The sequence below is a fragment of the Watersipora subatra genome, chromosome 3 (genome assembly GCF_963576615.1).
Source record: "Watersipora subatra chromosome 3, tzWatSuba1.1, whole genome shotgun sequence".
Lineage (NCBI taxonomy): Eukaryota > Metazoa > Bryozoa > Gymnolaemata > Cheilostomatida > Watersiporidae > Watersipora > Watersipora subatra.
Window position 1 is genome coordinate 15155991 of NC_088710.1, and position 22064 is coordinate 15178054.

Here is a 22064-nt window from a genome sequence, read left to right on the forward strand (position 1 = left end):
AATTAGTCTCTCAGCACCTTGGTCCACATCTTGTAACTGGTTCAATGTTTGGCAAGATCCACCAATATTAGCTTCTCGTGGTTTGGTTCATGGACATGACAACTAGTGCCACCACAAGTGCCACTTTCGAGCTTTACCCGCTGACATAAGACAGTGCGTCAGCCTTGATTTGCTATCCTGATATGCTATTCGGCAGCATTGCCATCAGCACATCAATAGACATAAGAGGAACAGATGACATACTCGAGGGCTGTACCAGATGTCTTGAGTAGCTGTACACCACAGCTCAGCTATCCTCTCTCTTACCACTTGAGACATGATATGATGCCCTGCCAATCTTGATACCTATTTTTATGCATTCTGCAATTTGTTCACTTCTCAGCCATACTCGTGTCTGGTGTGTTGAATTGTACAGCGCGTTCGACCACATCAATAAAGATGGTTTGTCTGCAGGCGAGGTTGCCATGGCTGGCTATATTGGCAATCCTTTCCGCTGCGCAAGTCATTGAGTTCTTTCCTCAATTTGGTGGAGGTGAGTCGTAGGTTACAATACTTCCTTCATTGATTTTGCTTTATGTGAACAAAAATAGACCATGTCGCTATTTTGCCATTCCTCGCACTCGCGATTATTTGCCTATATTTTCTTGAATTTCTCAACTTGTTTTTATTTAATATCCAAGAAGTCTGTATTGCAGTCTGTATTGCAGTCTGTATTGCAGTCGGTATTGCAATCTGTATTGCAGTCGGTATTGCAGTCTGTATTGCAGTCTGTACTGCAGTCTGTACTGCAGTCAGTATTGCAGTCTGTATTGCAGTCGGTATTGCAGTCTGTATTGCAGTCAGTATTGCAGTCTGTATTGCAGTCAGTATTGCAGTTTGTATTGCAGCTGGTATTGCAGTATGTATTGCAGTCTGTATTGCAGTCAGTATTGCAGTCTGTATTGCAGTCGGTATTGCAGTCGGTATTGCAGTCTGTATTGCAGTCGGTATTGCAGTCTGTATTGCAATCAGTATTGCAGTCTGTATTGCAGTCAGTATTGAAGTCAGTATTGAAGTCAGTATTGCAGTCTGTATTGCAGTCTGTATTGCAGTCTGTATTGCAGTCTGTATTGCAGTCTGTATTGCAGTCTGTATTGCAGTCTGTATTACAGTCGGTATTGCAGTCTGTATTGCAGTCGGTATTGCAGTCTGTATTGCAGTCTGTATTGCAGTCTGTAATTATATAGCCCTAATTTGCTACTATACAAGTATAAGCAAAGTATAACATTGAGTGCTTACCTATAAACCTGAGACTATCATTGATTGTTATTTAACTAATGGTTTATGTTAAAAATTAATTTTATTATGCAAATAAAATGATAAAGAAACATGAATGTTTAAAAGTTTCAGGAAAGCAGACCAACAATTCAATTAAGTAATTTGTACATAATTTTGTGTGGTCGACAGAGAAATAACTATTTGTAATGATTTAACTTTTTCCTGGCTTTTATTTGCAAGATGTTGCCATAATAATTGCGTCTGCTTATACATGGTTTTCTTTTTCACCATTTAATGTAACTCAATATTGATACTGGTTGAGTATTGGATCTTGTTTTTAATTTTAGTCATGTAAATGCTTTCTTAGGATGGTTTTGTTGCATCCCACTAATAGCTATACTGTACCTGTCCATGATTCTGCTACAGATTGTAAAGATGACGCTGGTATGGTTTGTGCGATGTTGGCTAGAAGCGATAAAAGTGGATGCAAGGAGTAAGAGTCAGCTTTCTATTGCCATCTATAACTCGGTTGTTTTCTTGCTTATATAATGTTATTTTTAAAAACAAATTTTCAACTAATTCGGAGTATATTTTCTTAAAATCTTTGCATAATATTAATAATATTGCAGTGTCATGTTAAATAAATTATATTGTATATTTCATGCTTTGGCATTAAAAAGATTATATGTTGATGATATGTTGTAGATTATATTAGATGTTGAACTGCCAACAAACCATGTTGTTTTGTGCATTTATTATTCAAGTTGTATTTATGTCATTTTAGTGATCAATCTTTGTTAACAGGCCAGTATAGAGATATATTATATTAGTGGTGTGTTAGTCATCACTGTCTAGAATAATGGTGTGTTAGTCATCACAGCCTAGAATAGTGGTGTGTTAGTCATCACTGCCTAGAATAGGGGTGTGTTACTCATCATTGTCTAGAATAGTGGTGTGTTAATCATCGCTGTCTAGAATAGTGGTGTGTTAGTCATCACAGCCTAGAATAGTGGTGTGTTAGTCATCATTGTCTAGAATAGTGGTGTGTTAATCATCACTGCTTAGAATAGTGGTGTGTTAGTCATTACAGCCTAGAATAGTGTTATGTTAGTCATCAAAGCCTAAAATAGTGGTGTCTTAGTCATCACGGCCTAAAATAGCTATTCTAGTGAAAATATTTTTAATGGCATATTTATTTTTTGAAATTGGAAGGACTGTAAGATAATTGTTAGGTTACATAATCATGTTTATATAAGTAAGTTGTTGTTGTCATTATCAACGATAACATTAATGTTTGATTTAGACTGGCCAATAATGTGTATGTATGTCGCCTTGAAAAGTTTATGCTTTACTGAAAAGTCTATTTATAATGTCATCCAAAAGTGAATTTACAAATCTAAATGTTTAGCTCTGTCTATTCTATAATGATATCGTTAAATGACCTTCATTAGATTCATGGTGCCTGATATCTGTGCGAAGACCTGTGGAAAATGTGTAGAATCTGGTTCAGTCAAGGAGTTCTGCATCGACAAATCAAGCATTTGCAAGTTACGTCAAAGCCATGGCTCGCAGAATGTGCTCTGTCGTAGTTTTGAAAATCAACAGATTTGTGGAAAAACATGTGGAGATTGCGCAGATGATATTGGTAATATGGTGTGCACTTCTAGTTTGGAATTAATTTAAGTAAATGCTAAATATAATATGTGCATTATACAGTGCGCCAGCAACCAGCTTAGCTCTTGGCACTGCAAGTTGATTGTGTATATGTTATTGTGTATATATCGCAAAGCTTTTCACAAATTTAGCTTTTTTTGGCAATACTACCATTTATAAAATTTTACTGGTAAAAATCACATACTATTCACAAGTTTATATCTCTTGATAGTCAGAGACTCATTTCATTTGTATTCTTTGCATTTGAAATATATGTCATGTACTTACTGATAATACAGGTCATGTACCTACTGAAAATATATGTCATGTAAATATTGGCTATCTATGTTGAGTATCTACCAATATTGTAGATGCTTATGTTGGCTGTTACAAAGATAACTTCGGAGATAGAGCAATGACCAGACAAGAAATGGAAGGAAACAACCCATGGATGGTTCGAACATGCGTAGATGCGTGCCAGAAACGAGGTAAAAACTGCAACAGCAACTGTTGTATGTTGATTACAAGTACAAACAATATAATTGTAAATTCTATAATAAAGTTATTTGCCTTTTGGATCTTTTAATAAATAGTACCAAGTGATCAAGTGACTTTTCTTGTAAACAGATACAAGTACAAATAACAGAATTGTAGAGTCTGTACTGGAGTTATTTGCTCGTAGAGCTTTAGTTGTTGGTTGTGTCATTATCACCCTACTACTTCTACAATATCCATAAAGCTTTGTTACCATTAGAGTGAGAAAAACTATGACACCTTGCTGAGAAATGAGGCAAGTAGGTTTCTTCCCATCAGGTATTTGGATGGTTTTATTGAGCTTATCATCTTTATTTACTTGAGACTAACAATATTGGTGTCTATTATGTGGAACAATATTGATGTCTCTAATGTGGAACAATATTGATGTCTATTATGTAGAACAATATTGATGTCTATTATGTGGAACAATATTGGTGTCTATTATGTGGAGCAATATTGATGTCTATTATGTGGAACAATATTGGTGTCTATTATGTGGAACAATATTGATGTCTATTATGTGGAAAAATATTGATGTCTATTATGTGGAACAATATTGATGTCTATTATGTGGAAAAATATTGGTGTCTATTATGTGAAACAATATTGGTGTCTATTATGTGAAACAATATTGGTGTCTATTATGTGAAACAATATTGATGTCTATTTATTATGTGGAACAATCTTGATGTCTATTATGTGGAACTATATTGATGTCTATTATGTGGAACAATATTGATGTCTATTATGTGGAAAAATATTGGTGTCTATTATGTGAAACAATATTGGTGTCTATTATGTGAAACAATATTGATGTCTATTATGTGAAACAATATTGATGTCTATTTATTATGTGGAACAATCTTGATGTCTATTATGTGGAACTATATTGATGTCTATTATGTGGAACAATATTGATGTCTATTTATTATGTGGAACAATCTTGATGTCTATTATGTGGAACTATATTGATGTCTATTATGTGGAACAATATTGATGTCTATTATGTGGAAAAATATTGATGTCTATTATGTGGAAAAATATTGGTGTCTATTATGTGGAAAAATATTGGTGTCTATTATGTGGAACAATATTGGTGTCTATTATATGGAACAATATTGATGTTTATTATGTGGAATAATATTGGTATCTATTATGTGAAACAATATTGGTGTCTATTATATGGAACAATATTGATGTTTATTATGTGGAATAATATTGATATCTATTATGTGAAACAATATTGGTGTCTATTATGTGAAACAATATTGGTGTCTATTATATGGAACAATATTGATGTCTATTATGTGGAATAATATTGATATCTATTATGTGAAACAATATTGGTGTCTATTATGTGAAACAATATTGATGTCTATTTATTATGTGGAACAATCTTGATGTCTATTATGTGGAACTATATTGATGCCTATTATGTGAAACAAGAAATGCATGGTGACTCATTCACAATGAAGTTGGCTGCCACATTTGTCATTAAAATATTCACAGTTGTTGGTGTGATAGAAAGCTATAAATAGCTTTAATAGCTGTGCCACAGTTCAATGAAATACAAGTGATTGTAATTATTAAACACACCGAAATATTAAAACCTCTCTACTATAATCTAGACAAAGTAACTCATCATAGATAAACTCTTTATTTGCACCATCACTTCTTTCTTTTTCTTTAAAACTTTCTAACATTCACAAATAAAATGTTAATTTATCACATTTTATAACAAAAAATTGTTTTGCAGGCCAAAAATATGCCGGCCTACAGAATGGGCAGGATTGTTATTGTGGAGATAACTTTGATAAATATGGAATTGTGTCTGACAGCAAATGTAACAGGTTCTGTTCAGGTGACACAACCTTTACCTGCGGAGGACAGCTACACAATTCAGTTTATACACTGAGTGGTATGTATTTACTTATTTGTAAGCAGAATAATATTACCTGTACTAGTGTAGTCTTTAGTTTACCTTTTGAGCATTCCTATAGTACTTTCTTCTCCATTGTTATGTATATGCGCATTATCAATTGTCTTTACTAATAAGCAGTTGTATCTCTTTGGTTTGTAAAACTTTTTTAGGCGAGTTTAGGTAATTGCAACTTTATCAGAAAGTAAACTCTAACTTCTTGCGCTGTGATGATTAACTAGATGCTTAGCTACTATCATTAAGATAATATTAAATGAGTTGCTCTTTCACCTCCCTCTGTTCTTCTTCTTTTCTTCATTTTTTCCTTTCTCCCTCCTACCTTTTCCTCCTCCAACATCTTTCTACTCCACTACCTTTTTCTTCAAGCCCCTTTGCTCTCCACTTCCTTTTCTCTCCACTTCCTTTTCTCTCCACTCCTTTCTCCCTCCAACCCCTCTCTTTTTTCCATCCATCATCTATTTCTCATTTTTTCATTCTTCTTTTTTTTTTGCTCGCTCTTTCCTGCTCTCTGCACTCTCTTCCAACATACGGAATGCTTCAGTATGTTAGGACCACTTACTAACATGACACAAAATTCAGTGCTTATTCAGGAGAACACAATTCCTTTCTAAACAGCTGTATTCCTACTTTTTTAACTAGGATATATAACATAAAAGGGAGAAGCGTCCTTCTATCCTAGTGCTTCGCTACTTTATATGGGAACAACAAACCTGCTTATTGTCTTTTAAAGTCCAAATTTGTTATCAAAGCAACAAAAAGTATGATAATTATTTAAAATTATTTCAGTTCAAATTAATAAGAAAGCAAATTACTTGGAATTTCTTAAACTATCAAATATGATCAATATTTATTTAGAGTACATCTCTTGATGTTAAATTTTGCTTGATATCCTGAAAACTATGCAGTATTCTCCATCAAGCTTTTTGTTGAGTACTGTTAGCTTATCTGCTGAGTAGAATAACTCGAGTCTACTGAATACTTTTTTAAAATCTTTGAAAAGTAATTATTTTGTTGTTTATTATCTTTTTTATTGAGTTGAGATAAAATACAGCATTTTTTCTTTCTTTATTGTATGCCATCGAGTCATGAGCAGCGATGAGGCAAATTTTCTCTTTCTTTGTTGCAAAATTACAGCTTGAAGAACGAATGAGACAATTATTTCTACGTTTTAAAGCTTCACATTAAACGGAAAACAATTTTTTAGTCTTTTATTCTGATGCTTTGTATGATACTCAACTTATCAGAATGGAACTTACTAGATGTTCCAATGGCTGTCAGATTTATCATACGAATAAAATGTTTTACGAGTTGTTTTTAAATGTTACTCATTAGCTTTTTATGAAGTTTACTAACTTATTAGCAAAATGCTAGCATACGGAATAACTCATGTATTTTTTAGATCTTAGGACAATTTAGTAATCACGGTGAGTAATCATGTAATCATGAAAAGTACAAGGATGGAATCAACATGAATGGAATCTGGTGAATGACTGATTGACCCTTCAATGTCAATGTAGAAATTAGAACTCTTAACATGGACTATTCATCATGTGCTGATTATTTTGATAGTAGTAATTTCTTTTCATCATTTAAAATTTGTTGGTATTCTTTGAGTGATAAGGAGTTTTTAGATTTTCCCAAGTATTAGTGCCCAAGTTCCGAAGTTCAGAAAGATGATACTAAAATGGAAAGTGTTCTTTCATGACCTTTCTATTACCGCTTTTATGTTACTTACATACATCTGGTGTTTCTTTTAGAGGGGGGATGTATTGATAAAATAAATGGATGTGGCCAATTAAAGAAAGAAGGAAAGTGTGAAACCGATGCTTTGAATATGATACAGAACTGCTCACGGACTTGTGATGCTTGCTTCACAACTACAGGTTAGATGGTTTTCCCTCTTTCTTATAAACAATCCTAACATACTTGAGTGTTGCATTTATTGTATATCGTGTAAGCATTTCAAATCATGTTTGTTACTTAATAGTTTTGTAAAATAAACATTTTTGGGCTACCGGTAAGTTATAACAGACATCCATGTGTTGATAATTGTAAAATGGAGGGGCACTATTACTGTATATATTTACCGTAAAAATATCACTATTTGTAACTAAAATAATTGAGTTTAAAATTAGTTCAGCAGTAATTTGTTTGGCATATATACATGTAGCTATAGAGTAGACATACGAACACCCCTTGAGCAATGCAGTTAGTCTGACAAGGTCTCTGGGTACCTCTTTATCTGCTGCTAGAAAAGGGGAAAGGCCACATCATTTTTGCTTCCAAGGTTTATTTCTGTTTGCATTTCATAAGTGTCAGCGAAGAGATCTCTGGATATTACAAAAAATACTGCAGGCCTGGTCATAGTGATGCAATGGCAGGCGCTTCACCAACTGCTCTATTCTGTCACATTGATGTTCCACATCTGCAGTTACCGTATACTAGTTGCACGTTTGTAAGTGCTTCTGCAGGAAATACAGCCTGGAAATCTCTTGGTATACACATCCTTATAAGTGAGCTTATTTCACTGCCCAAGGAACAAAAAAGGCGTTTGAAAGACTCAGATTACAGCCAATAGTATTAAGAAGATATTAAAGGTTGACTTGCAACAAAATTCGCATTACAGTTATTTGGTATCATAAGATTCACCATGTCGTACTCTGTTGTATTGTAGGTGCAAAATATATGGGAATGTGATTACAAGCTCTTAAAAGCAAAAAACGAACATTTAATCGCAGCCACACGAGACCGCCGTAGTTTAGATTCGCTTTCCAAAACGGCTCAAATGGGACGTAGTTGTTACAGGATGGTTTCTGTTTACACTTTCATGCAACCTCATTCGTCGAAATATTTTCACAAATATACTTCACGCATTCAATAAAACTATGTCTATTGTTTTTACGCGTCTGTTTTATCGTCATTGTAATGCTGTCACTTTTAGCACTGAAATCTTATAACTTACTGTAAAAAATCGTTAAACTTTTTAACCTTAGCTCGAAGGAATACATATCATTGTCTGATAATCATGACAAGCCTGTTGGTCACCTGTGATAATCGAAAAGTGCTGCAAAAATTATTTGCGAAGTATTGGGTCACATGATCAAATTACGACTTGACGATTGAATAATGTCGAAACAAAACTGTAAAGTAGTGAGCATCTATATTTGATACAGGGTCTTCTGTAAAACCCGAAAAGTGTTTGTCAAAAACTAGTGCTATGATAAGTTTATATTGAGCTTTTTATTGGCATTTCAATTCACGTGAGAACATCACGTGACAAGACCATAACCAAACTGTAATGAATACGTCAGAAAAATAAAGAGATTCCAATCTACGACGGCTTTTCGTTTTTGTGCTTTTAAGAGCTTGTAATCACCTTTCCACATATTTGGCACCTACAACACAACAGAGTAAGACATGGTGAATCTTTTGATACCAAATAACTGTAATGTGAATTTTGTTGCAAGTCAACCTTTAAAAACAGATTGTATACATTTCGCTAAAGACCCAAGTCAGTTAAGAAATTACGACTGCCCTATATTAGTGACCCGGTATTCCGTATATCTGCTAAATTTGGCTTTTCTGCACTATATAATTTATACAAGACAAAGTAGGTCGGCAGAAAATTACATATTGGTCAATGACAGCGCTAAGATGGAAAGCCAATAAAAATGCTTCATTTCAAACACCTGAGGAGAGCCTTCAATTATAAAAACAACTTCAATTAAAAAAGAGATTAGGCTAGTACCGCATGAAATTCAGTAATCAACAAAGTAATACAGTAATCAACAGAGTGCTACAGTAGTCAACAGAGTGCTACAGTAATCAACAAAGTACTACAGTAATCAACAGAATGCTACAGTAATCAACATGGTGCTACAGTAATCAACAGAGTACTACAGTAATAAACGGAGTGCTACAGTAATCAACATAGTGCTACAGTAATCAACAAAAAGAGCTTGCTTTGCGAACATCCGGTTTGGTGAATCAGCACGCACAGCCAGGGACTATACACCCTAAAAGGGTATTGCATCGGGATTGCTTATGCTTTTTATACTGGACCCATAATTAGTATGCCATGATGAGACCACCGTATTAAATGTTTAATTTATGTTCTACAAGATATTGGCAAAGTCTTAACAATTTAAATTGGATTAATAAATGCAAGTACAAGATGTAAGTTGTAGGTCTAATAATTTCATAGACATGGAAACTGAGATGTAATGGAAGTAAAGTAATGTAGTGAAAGATGAGGTCATCTTTCGCTCACACTTATTAACAGCAGGTGATGAAGGGAATTTGAAGTTAATTCAAGTTTGTGTGTTTTTCACATTAGCACATCATGATACCAACACAGACAAATAGAACCAAGGTTATAGCATAGATATATTTATCAATCAATAGATGGTAAGATGATGAGTATTCACAACAGCAGTAGGTGGATAACTCTATAAATCAATGTTAATAAGTACCACATTATCACCGTGTCTCTCTGTTAGTCTGCGTAAATGCTATGTAATTCCAAAACTTTGGGCTGATTTTATCCAAACTTCACACACGCACACACATGCTACGTACCTTCTGTTGGGTCGCTAGAATATTTAGTTTTTAACCTCTTTCTTGTTCCTGAGAACCAGCCTCCCAAACACCCGCCTGCAGGCTATTTATCTGGCTTTCAGGAAGTCTGCAAAAATTTCAATTCTTACAGGTTAAAGTAATGTCTACTAGAACTGTTGACTCTGGCTGCTGTAGATGCAGGACTTTAGACTTCATATTTGTCACTTATATTAGTGTAAATAACCTTTAGTTTGGGGAATAGCAGTCATGATGCTAAAACCGTAAAACCAAAAATTTTAGTTTCGTTTAACATCTGTAACACATCTGTTGTCAGGCAATCTCGGTTGCTACTGTCATGGCGACCCACACTGCTACTCATTTGATAATAAGAAGACCAGCTACCAAGGCAAATGTAAATACACTCTCGCTAGAGATGAGTGCAGAAATGGAGTTCCAATTAACGACTCACCTCGTTTTAATGTAACTGGTGATTTCACGCGATGGAATAACACTGAATTTACCATGGTACAAGCTGTAAACATTTGGATTCGTGATCAAAAAATGGTGAGCAATTATATTAGTCACATATTAAGGCTCTCTTTAGTGTTTGGCCTTTCCATCTGTAGCAGTAGATAGTGACTTTGGTGGTTAAACACTAACTAGTATCTAGTACGACTCAACAGTAGATAGTATGACTCAGCAGTAGACGGTAGCTAGAAGGACTCAACAGTAGCTAGTAGGACTTATTAGTAGATAGTAGCTAGTATGACTCAACAGTAGATAGTAGGAATTAGTAGTAGATAGTAGCTAGTAGGACTCAGTAGTAGATAGTAGCTAGTAGGACTCAGTAGTACATAGTAGCTAGTAGAACTCAACAGTAGCTAGTATGACTCAGTAGTAGATAGTAGCTAGTAGGACTCAGTAGTACATAGTAGTTAGTAGAGCTCAACAGTAGCTAGTATAACTCAGTAGTAGATAGTAGCTAGTATAACTCAGTAGTAGATAGTAGCTAGTAGGCCTTAGTAGTAGATAGTAGCTAGTAGAACTCAACAGTGGCTAGTATGACTCAGTAGTAGATAGTAGCTAGTATGACTCAACAGTAGCTAGTAGCTGGTAAGACTCAACAGTAGCTAGTAGCTAAAGTGACTCCGTCATAACCAATAGCTATTATGACTCAACAGTAGCTGGTAGCCAGTATGACTCACCTTTAGATAGTAGCCAGCATGACTCAGCAGTAGATAGTAGCTAGTAGGACTCAACAATAGTTAGTAGTTGGTCAGCAATGACCTACTCTTGTTTAAGATTTTTTTGCATGCTATGGGTTAAAAAATTGGCAAATAATTTGTCCTAAAAACTTCTGTTACATGTATTTATATTGATTGCAGTTTTAGGTTATAGCAGCCCTGACTACTTTACAGATGTAATTTGTTAGTATAGATTTTTACTTTAGATTTTTTATCATGTCTGATAAAAAACATGAAGTTACCGCCATTAGTAAAATGCTACTTTAGGTTGGCCATATCAAACATGCTGTAATAGATAAACTATGGAATTCTCACTAATAGTGCCTGATAGTTTTTTACTATTAAATATTCTGCAGCTCCAGCTTGCTGAAATACGTGTTATTAATTTTTTCACGGTTGACATTGTAACAAGGTCAAAAGTATTCTTAAATATTGAATAGTTTTTTAGGTCGAGCTTGGATAAGTAAAGGAGCAATTGTCAGCAAGTAGCGGTTGGCTGACTAATACAATATACTACATCTATTGGCTGTTTTCTTCATCAAAGTAATAATGCGTAAGCAGATGTCTATAAAATCTTGTTCGGCTTTTTCAACCTGCTGTCACATTTGGATATGTTTTACACATACTCTATTTCTCAATGCAGCTAGTGACACTATTGGAAGGAGGACTGGTTGAAATAGATGGTGGCCCAGTAAAGCTGCCCTACTCGAAAGATGGAATGGTTGTCTACTCGAATAGACCCTATTCAGTGAGTTTTAAAGTCTTGTCAAATCCTTTTCCTTATTCTAAAGGTTTGTGAAAAAGTTTTATGAAGTTTTAAATTTAATAATTGCAACAGCAAATTTTCATCTCAATTTTACATGTACATGTATATACAATCATATTCGCACAAAATCACAGTTGCGGATTACAGCTATTTGAAGCTACTAAAGCTCTCTGATGGGCCGATGGCTTTGCAACCCATAAGCTTGGCTCTTAATAATAACGTCAGTGGCATGGCCTTTAGTAAGCTTGGTACTAAGGCTATCAGATAGTTCTTTGCTACTTACAAGCTACTCCTTGGTTTTTAATGATAACGTCTCTGGCATGGCTTTTAGTAAGCTTAGTACTGAGGCTATCAGATGGCCAGTTAATAGCAAGTGTTTAGGTACTTTTCATTCAGCCGTTGTGATTCACAACTGAATCTTGGAGGCCACAAGATTCAGTCACAGTGATTAGTGACAGTCTCCTGTCAGAAATTGCTATCATGAAACAAAAATAAGTTTTTTGTATTCTACAGTATAATCTCTCAAAACATAAAAATTCTTTCATATTTTGAACAAAATTGTTACAAGGCTGGTGATCTGCCAGAAGGGTACACGACATCAGTATAAATTTGAGAGCTGTTATGTTCAACACATCTTCTCTAAGTGTGATGCAGCGGTCAACCATTCAACCGGCATTCCTTACATAAATAATTTAGGCTGTGGTCCATACCGTCTTACGTTATCATTCTTTACTGTTTTATTGGTTTATATCTGTAGAGATTTGTGGATCTAAAGCTAGGAATATACATAGAGCATGGGGAGAGCAACTACTTCAGCATGAGAGTTCGTGAATTGTACAAGTCAGAGTTATGCGGACTGTGTGGTAACTATGATGACAACCCTGATGATGACTGGCGGACTGGACCAGGTTGTGCTGATGCTGGTCCAGGTCTTTTGGTAAGAAAAAACCACACAGTCGAAACTCATGAATAATCAAATTTGTGATGGAGTTGGAATTTAGCTTTTACATAAATGATTCTATTTTCGAGTTTTGTAATAAATATTTTTAAGAGTTACGCGAAGTTTAAGCACTGATTTGAAAGAAGCAAACAAGTTTCAAGCCTTTATTTAGTGAAAATAAGAACTATGGGTATGCCTAAGTGGTGTGGAAGTGGCCACAATTTCAGCAACTATCTCCAATATCAATTGCACTTGTAAGTTATCAATTGATACAGAGTTGTCTTTTCTTCAACAAAGTATTTTAATTAGATGAATGTCTTTTCTTTTTAATACTTTTTCTTATTCTCATGGTTTCTATTTGTTAAATTAGCAATACTATTTACTATATTAAGCTATACTCACATTGCTGTCTAGCTAATGGTTGGTTATACATACAATATGGCCAATCATATGCATTTGACATTTTACCAAAAGATGAATAAATTGAATGATCGGCTATCTGTAGAAGCTGAAATGATGAAACACATGTTTAAACACATAAAAAATACAATAATAATAATAAAAACGTGATAATATGTAAAAAGGTTACAAGAAATTGCGGCACTAGTATTGTATCCATTATAGTTATTCCATATTTATGTTTCAGCTAATCGGCACATACGAGAAAGAACATACATGTAAATTTGTAATGTGAAACATTTCATCACGACAGGTCAATAATTAAGACTTCAACAGATTTGACTCTATCCAAATTATTTTGTCCAATTCTGCTTTTTCAAATATTGCCTTTTTATTTTTCTACAAAATTTTACGTCTCAACAAAGTTTGCCACTTCATAAAATTTATATTCAATCCAATTCACCACAGTCACAGTACTTTATAAATAGGAATAAACGGGTGAGTTGGCTTGGCAACAAGTTACTTATTTTACGCTTCATTGTTTTAAGGCTGTGTTCTAGACAGCCGATATTTGTTCTAGACTGAGAACTACAACTGGTGGGGTGCATCATGGAGAACAGAAGACTTAGACAATGATGCGGGATGTAAGAAGGTTGAGCTATGTAAGGAACTAGAAATGCCACCACCAGACTGTCAGCCTCTAGACAGACAAGAAGCTAAGGTAGCGTGCCAGACGGTGGAGACGTTCCTCAACTCAGACGCAGAAGCAAAGGTACTTTAGGCAGCATAGACAACAAGAAATGTATATCTTGTAACTAGTACTGTCGAAAAATCTGTAAAAATATTTTGATTTGAAACCTGCAACTCAAATATATGAATGTGCATTTCAGGGGTAAATGCATACAAAAAATATTTAACACCATAGTTTATGAAGTTATTTGATTGGTTATTTTATCCTTGGAAGAGAACTTACATGTAGAATTACTTCAATAACAAACCAGGTGTAATATTTTAAGTATTGGAATGTATTGTTAAGTACAACCAAGCCTTAACATACACAGTGTAGGCTCTCAGGAAACATGTTTGGTGATAGAGTTAGTGATCGATGTATGTGGAACAGTTTACTCTAATTTCATGTGAATGGAAGTGTAGGCTCTCAGGGTACATGTTTGGTGATAGAGTTAGTGATCGATGTATGTGGCATAGCTTACTCTAATTTCTAGCAGATCTAGATAGTTCTTAGCAAGTGCTGAGCTCAAGCCCTCTATCATCATAAATTATTATTCATGTGGCATGAAAGATATGAATGACCAGACTTGGGACCAATACTCTTTCCCTTTAGAATTGTATGTCCAATGCTCAGTACAATATCGTTGAATACATGTGTTGAAAATTCTGTTGAAATTTTGTCGTGCCATTTGGTTTTGACATCGTAATGTAGAAAAGCTCATCATTGGGTATTGGATATTGGTAAGTATGGCATTGGATATTGGTATTGAAAACAGGTTATTGACTGGCTCTTATTTGGGATATTGACATGTTCAGTATTAGATATTGCTATTGATATTGGATATTGTCAGATATTGTATTGGGTATTGATAGTGAGTATTGAATATTGATAGGGAGTGTTGAATATTGTCAAATAGAGTGTTGAATATTGGTATTGAATATTGGTATGCAAAGTGAAAGCATTGGAAGTACATGTATTGCTATTGCGCTGGTTTTTGAGCATAGGCTTCAACCCTGATAACTATACCAAAAGTTTTAAATGCAACTAAAAGACACTTGAAATATAATATTTATTTTATAAATTTTGTGAAAGACCGGTATGCTACTTGCAACCAATTTATTGCAGATATGTATAACTCTGTTACGTTAAATACAACAACGGAAGGCTATTATATTTTATTTAGCAAGTTGCTTGTAGTTATTATTGTATGATAAAATATTTTTTAATTAACGAACTTTGAATTTATGGTGTTTAGTTCCACTAAACTGTATTTAACTTAGTTAATTGGAAGCTCAGCCAACTCAAAGAGATCTCATTTCTTGTTTTCCTAAGTTTAGTATTTGAAAGTTTAGTTGCTTCCAACTCTCTTCAATGTTTTGTTTGAACTCAAACTTTCTTGAAACAAAAAATTAGCTGCGTTAATCTTTATAATGTCAGATATTGTAAACTCTCTTTAAGGCATTGACTGTATTCAACCCTTTTTAAAGGCTGACTTGCAACAAAATTCGCATTACAGTTATTTGGTAGCAAAAGATTCACCATATATCACTCTGTTGTGTTGTAGGTGCCAAATATGTGGAAATGTGATTACAAGCTTTTAAAAGCTCAAAAGCAAAAAGCCGCCGTAGATTGGAATCTCTTTATTTATCTGACATAGTCATTACAGTTTGGTTATTATCTTGTCACGTGATGTTCTTACGTAAATTGAAAGGCCAATAAAAAGCTCAATATAAAACTTATCATAGCGCTAGTTTATGACAAGCACTTCGGGTTTTACCGAAGACCCCGTATCAAATACAGATGCTCGCTACTTTACAGTTTTGTTTCGGCCTGGTCTAATCGGCAAGTCGTAATCTGATCATGTGTCTCAATACTTCGCAAATAATTTCTGCAGCACTTTTCGGTTATCACAGGTGACTAACAGGCTCATCATGATTATCAGACAATGATATGTACTCTTTCAAGCTAAGGTTAAAAAATTAAACGAATTTTAACGGTAAGTTATAAGATATCGCTGCTAAAATAAACAGCATTACAATGACGATAAAACAGACGCGTAAAAACAATAGACACAGTTTTATTGAATGCGTGAAGCATGTTTGTGAAAATATTTCGACGAATAAGGTTGCAAGAAAGTGTAAACCGAAACCATCTACCACAGCTACGTCCCATTTGAGCCGTTTTGGAAAGAGAATCCAAACTACGGCTGTCTTGTGTGGCTGCGATTAACTGTTCGTTTTTGAGCTTTTAAGAGCTTGTACTCACCTTTCTACATATTTTGCACCTACAACACCACAGAGAAAGACATGGTGAACCTTTTGATACCAAATAACTGTAATGTGAATTTTGTTGCAAGTCTTTAAAGTGTTAGCTGGATCTAAAGCTAATGTATGTATGTTGCTCGTTGAAGCTCAACCCATAAAAGGTATCAACTGTATTCTAGCCTTCTTAACGTGTTAGCTGCTGAGAGGTCTTTTAAATGCTTATTATATTTTACTACAGAGATGCCTGATGAACCTGCCAGCTGGTACATACACTGAGGTTCTGGCAGACTGTGTGTTTGACTTCTGCTCCACCAAAGACAAGCTTAGCATTTGCCAAACACTCACTGCATTTTCTCACAAGTGTTGGGAACATGCAGGCATTGTGATCGAATTCCGAACAGATAATAGATGCCGTGAGTTGGAGTTGTCTTTACTTGTACATATATGCAGTTTATGAATACTCACGTGCAAATAACTCACAATAAGGTTGTTCTGTTGAGTTATGCTTCGTTGCTGCCATTTGTAATGCACATAAAATCTACAGGCTTTGTAAAATAATGTTTGAAGGGTAAGTTTGACTGTAGTTACCTGCATTACGTGTTGAACGGAAAAAGAAGTTGATCATAATATTGATGATTATAACAATGAATGTAATTGGCCGTAACTGAAACCATCAGCGAGTAAAACGTAATGTAGGAATATTATATATATAATAGTGTTAGATTGAATAGAGTTATTGGTTTATGTGCATGGTAAAGTGGTATTGCTGATCGATGGCTCCATGTTCAAAAGTAATAGCTGACAGAGCAATTAATATAAGACATCAAGGTCATTATTAATAGCTTTCAAAAATTGGGTAAACACACATGTATTTTTTACATCTTAATGCCACAATAGTAGCGTAAATGGAAATCTTACGAATGCTCTTCATTCATATCATATCTGATAATTGGCATGGCTCCTTTTGACTCCTACTCAGCAATCCTACTCAGCGAAGACTTCTACTCAGCGATCATTGCAGCCCCACTGCTAAAATCATCTCTATTATCAATTAGATAATACTGTAATTCAACTCTTACATCAAGTTTCTGTCACGGCTCAGAATCAGTTAACATGATAGTAACTGCACTAACTGATAACATGTTAACTGCACTAACTGATTACTAACTAATTTCAGAACATGTTTAGAGTTTCCCTACATAAACAAAACACTTCTTTCAATTAAGGGCCATCTACCAGGCATACAGTAAATAAACCACATGTATTAGTGATTCCTCTTTTTCCCTAAATCAAAAGAATTTTAAGGTTTTCATTCCAGTCCAAACTCTTCTGGTACAATATGCATCACAATCCTCAATCGCAATTATTACAAATCACCAAAACTAAAATCATATCTAAAAGAAATTGGCCTTGTTTTTAAGTTACACACTATGTGTCCCGCATGCTGAACTAAACCAGTCCAGTCAGACTTGACATACCGAGTTCTTTTATCCTGGTACCTACTTCATACGTCAAAACTGATATTTGTTGAAACATATCTTCAAACATATTTTATCTGAATAAACTTTTTTCATTTGATTCATTTCATAGCCTAAAACCTACTAATGACAAAAACCTCTGGTAATTGCGCAGATTGTTAAAGCTGAGGCATCATATAATATTGTATAAAAACTTTATTATTAAAGTAAAAATTAGTAATAAAGTGAGGTGTTTATTATTATTGTTGTTTTGCTGTAAGTTCAATCAAAGCATAGGCTCAAAGGTTGAGGTGCTTATAATGTTATACAACTCACCTTACTCTTCCTAAATGATATAAAACTCACCTTACTTTTCTAAATGATATACAGCTCACCTTACTCTCCCTAAATGATATACAACTCACCTTACTCTCCCTAAATGATATACAACTCACCTTACTCTTCCTAAATGATATACAACTCACCTTACTCTCCCTAAATGATATACAACTCACCTTACTCTCCCTAAATGATATACAACTCACCTTACTCTCCCTAAATAATATACAACTCACCTTACTCTCCCTAAATGATATACAACTCACCTTACTCTCCCTAAATGATACACAACTCACCTTACTCTCCCTAAATGATATACAACTCACCTTACTCTCCCTAAATAATATACAACTCACCTTACTCTCCCTAAATGATATACAACTCACCTTACTCTCCCTAAATGATATACAACTCACCTTACTTTCCCTAAATGATATACAACTCACCTTACTCTACCTAAATGATATACAACTCACCTTACTCTCTCTAAATAATATACAACTCACCTTACTCTCCCTAAATGATATACAACTCACCTTACTCTCCCTAAAACTAAGTTCAATCTAAAATATCTTAGTACATATGTTTTCATTTTCTTTCCATTCATTTACATTGTTTTTTGCTTTCTTACCAGCTGCTTCACTTTTAATAAAAATATGTAAATTTGTGGGAACTTCCAAATGTTTCATGAATCAAATAACTTTTGGCGTAGTTATATATTTTTATCATTTTGTATTTGTTTACATTTTAATTGGAAAATTTTTACCAATTTTTTTACATTCACTTATAAGCTCAATGTTTTGAGAAACTTCTTAAAGTCGTATCTCAAAAGCTGCTTTAGGTGCAGAGTCAAATATTTGCATCATCTCTTGAAAACCTTTTTCTGCGAAAGTGGTCATAGACAGAGACTGTCATATAATATAGCTCTTATATTTTTAGCCATTTCCTGTGAAGAAAACATGATATATTACAAGAAACTGTGTGGAGTTTGTGAGTTGAATTGCTGGGGGGAGAAAGTAGACCCATTTTGTGTACCAAATGACCTAAACACCTGCTACGGGGGCTGCTACTGCCTTCCTGGATATAGACGAAACAACGGGAAATGCATTTTTCCTGATGAATGTCAGAATGCTATAACGTGTCAGCTGTCCTTCAGAGATGCTGAGTTACCTGTAAGTTTGGTGAAAATTTATTTAATCTATGTTACCTTTTACAAAAATCATGTTAAAATAATATAACGTTAAAATAGTAATATACCAATAAAATAACAATATTTCAATAAAATAATAATATACCAAAAAAATAATAATAATGTACCAAATCTTGGGCTGTTTCTATTATTTGTTCCAGAAAGCTGTTCACAAAGAAAATTTTTCCAATTTTGATTCAATGGTTTCCGTTACAAATAATGTATATAGTTCTAATCTTTTTGAAAACCCTATAATGTTATTTTCAAGCGTTTTACATTATTTTACACCATAAATTGTATATTAAAGAAACAGGTAGTATATAAAGTATAGTAAATTTCTCATATCGTTCCTACTAGTAGAGAAGGCTCTGTTGGAAAATGCATTGCTGTATCTGTAGCAGCTTGTACCTCGGCCTCTTTTTATAGAAATGGTATAAAATAAATAAGTGTAGAAATATTTTGCGTGTGCTATTCTAATATAAAAAAATCAAATAACACATTGCAAAGTATGAAATATAATCTAGAATAATGTATAGAAATATAGAAAAAGTAAGAGAGAGAAAGAGAAGGAGAGAGAAAGAGGAAGAGGGAGAGAGAGGAAAAGGGAGAGAGAGAGAGGAAGAGGGAGAGAGAGGAAAGAGTTTCAGATGGCAAATGGCCCAAGTCATCAAACTATTTTGGCCCACCGCAAGGGTTCCAAATTTTGATTCAGGATTTGAAGTGAAGTCTCAAGTTTTTTGTGCCAACTTTGATTTGTTCTGAGAGTCTGAGATGCTCAAATGAAGGTTGAGTTGCACCTAACAGAACAGCATAACATGCGTTACCTGGCCAATAGGAATTCAGTTGTTTGTTTTGACTCTGTTCATATGCATTTATTAGAAAAAGAATGTTTCACCACAAGCTCAGCTAATGAAGTTCTCCTGTACTAATCCAACATAACATACTCTAAAATAAATAATTTAAAATAGATTTCTGACGGTCTAAAGATTTAGTTGCTTGCATGTCTACTAAACCCATTTGATTCTGGTGGTTTAACTCACAGGTCTAAAATGTTTAAGCAAAACTTTAATTGTCACGTTGCCATGTTACTTCTCTGTGATTAAACAGATCATTTAATTGTATAAACTAAACTCACTAAATATGAGTTTGCGAATAGATGTTATTTCATTTAAATTAAAATTTGTAAATTATGCTCTAGTCAAACACAAGCATCCTGTCACCCGACTGTAGAAAGCATTTCACATGCCAAGAGGGAGAGCTCTCAGAGGTAGATTATGAATGTCCACCAAACTCGAGGTGTTTAGGAGCTTCATGTATCTGTGAAATTGGCTTTATTCAATATGCAAATAGATGTCAAGGTTAGTTTGAATAATTTAATTACATTTAATAATTCTGTGAATTCTTTTTATTTCTCAACAACTCTGGTGTTTGTTGTTTTTTTACTTTCATGTATTGAATCACTGTGTCAGTCGTCTCTTCTTCCTCAGCACATATAGTTATAGAGCTATACAGCTTTAGTGGTATCGATTATAGTTGAAGCTTGTTCATCGTAAATCATGTATTTCATTTAAAGTGTATATAAATTTTGTTTAGGCCCCACTTTATATTTAGCCTTCATAAGCATCGATGGCATGTTAGTTACTTTTCACCTTGTACTTGCACCATTGGATACTATGTTATATATTTTTAATGCTGATAAAGCATTCAGAGTTACTAGTTCACCATTTTGCACTTCAAGTCAGAATTTATTTGTTTTTAGCATGTTAGTCGCTCTCTGTTCTAGATCAACTATTGACTATTGTTAGCATATTCGTTACTTAGTTACTTATAGTTAGTAGCTATTACTCCTATGTTAATCAGTTACTCAAACCGCCGTGTGTTTATAAATTTAGATCTTGACTTCAATTTATTAAGATTATTTTAATCCTTCCTTCATAATGTATTTATTCTTAAAAAACTATATGCTGATAATGTAGTTCAGAACTTTAAAATTTAACAATCCAATTTCAATTAGTCTCTATTTTAGTTTATCACTTTACCAAGTGATAAAAAACACATATTATTAGCCAACTGTATTCACATGCCATTTATGCATGCACTGTTAGCCACCTGCATTAGCATACTTTTTATGCATGTCTGATTGGCTGCCTGCAGTACCATGCCATTCATACATGTTTGACCGGCCACCTGCATTACCATGCCATTTATGCATGTCTGATTGGCCACCTGCATTACCATACCATTTATGCATGTCTGATTGGCCACCTGCATTACCATGTCATTCATGCTTGTCTGATTAGCATGCCATTTATATGTATTACTAACTGTGCAACCCGGCGTTGCCCGGGTAATAAAAAAGTCTTTGGACAGAAAATGGATTTGTATTTAATATACAACAACATTTGTCATTCTACCTTTCAAACTACATATCATGTAGTCATGGACTTGCTTTGTCATGGACCTGAGACAGCACCTGCTCCTTGCCACATCTGCTCGCATCAATATCAAGTTATACGGCTGGCTTGGATTGGGGTATTTCAGGACAGTTGCAGAGGAGATGCATTCCTTCAGAACTTTAAAAGCAGCCTGCTCCTTCACTCCCTATGTCCACTTTTTTTCTTTTTTTGTCAACCTGTGCAAGGGCGTGTCATGGTAGCAAAGCTTGAAACATACTGATGGTCGTATCTTACCGTGCTGGGGAATTCCTGTGGATTCTTAAGCCCTCTGGGCATCAGCCATTTTTGGATTTCCTTAGTTGCCTCAGAGTCGGTAGTTCCTTTCTGTTTACCTGAT

At 34.4% G+C, this 22064-nt stretch overlaps 1 protein-coding gene across 1 annotated transcript; it reads left to right on the top strand.

Annotated features, from left to right (window-relative positions):
- Positions 1-438: 438 nt before the first annotated feature.
- Positions 439-21066, top strand: LOC137390371 (kielin/chordin-like protein). Its single transcript, XM_068076704.1, has 13 exons — positions 439-532; positions 1684-1750; positions 2709-2902; positions 3282-3398; positions 5204-5365; positions 7144-7269; positions 10278-10507; positions 11831-11935; positions 12711-12890; positions 13873-14064; positions 16525-16699; positions 19022-19254; positions 21055-21066. Exons 1-13 carry the CDS (start codon positions 439-441, stop codon positions 21064-21066), a joined length of 1887 nt encoding a protein of 628 aa, XP_067932805.1.
- Positions 21067-22064: the final 998 nt, after the last annotated feature.

What these genes read in the sequence shown, in the direction of transcription:
- LOC137390371 (XM_068076704.1), top strand. Translation starts at nt 439, where the DNA reads ATGGTTTGTCTGCAGGCGAGGTTGCCATGGCTGGCTATATTGGCAATC. An exon ending in AGATTGCGCAGATGATATTG is followed by an intron (nt 2,903 to 3,281) that starts GTAATATGGTGT and finishes CCAATATTGTAG; the next exon opens with ATGCTTATGTTGGCTGTTAC. An exon ending in CCGAACAGATAATAGATGCC is followed by an intron (nt 16,700 to 19,021) that starts GTGAGTTGGAGT and finishes TTATATTTTTAG; the next exon opens with CCATTTCCTGTGAAGAAAAC.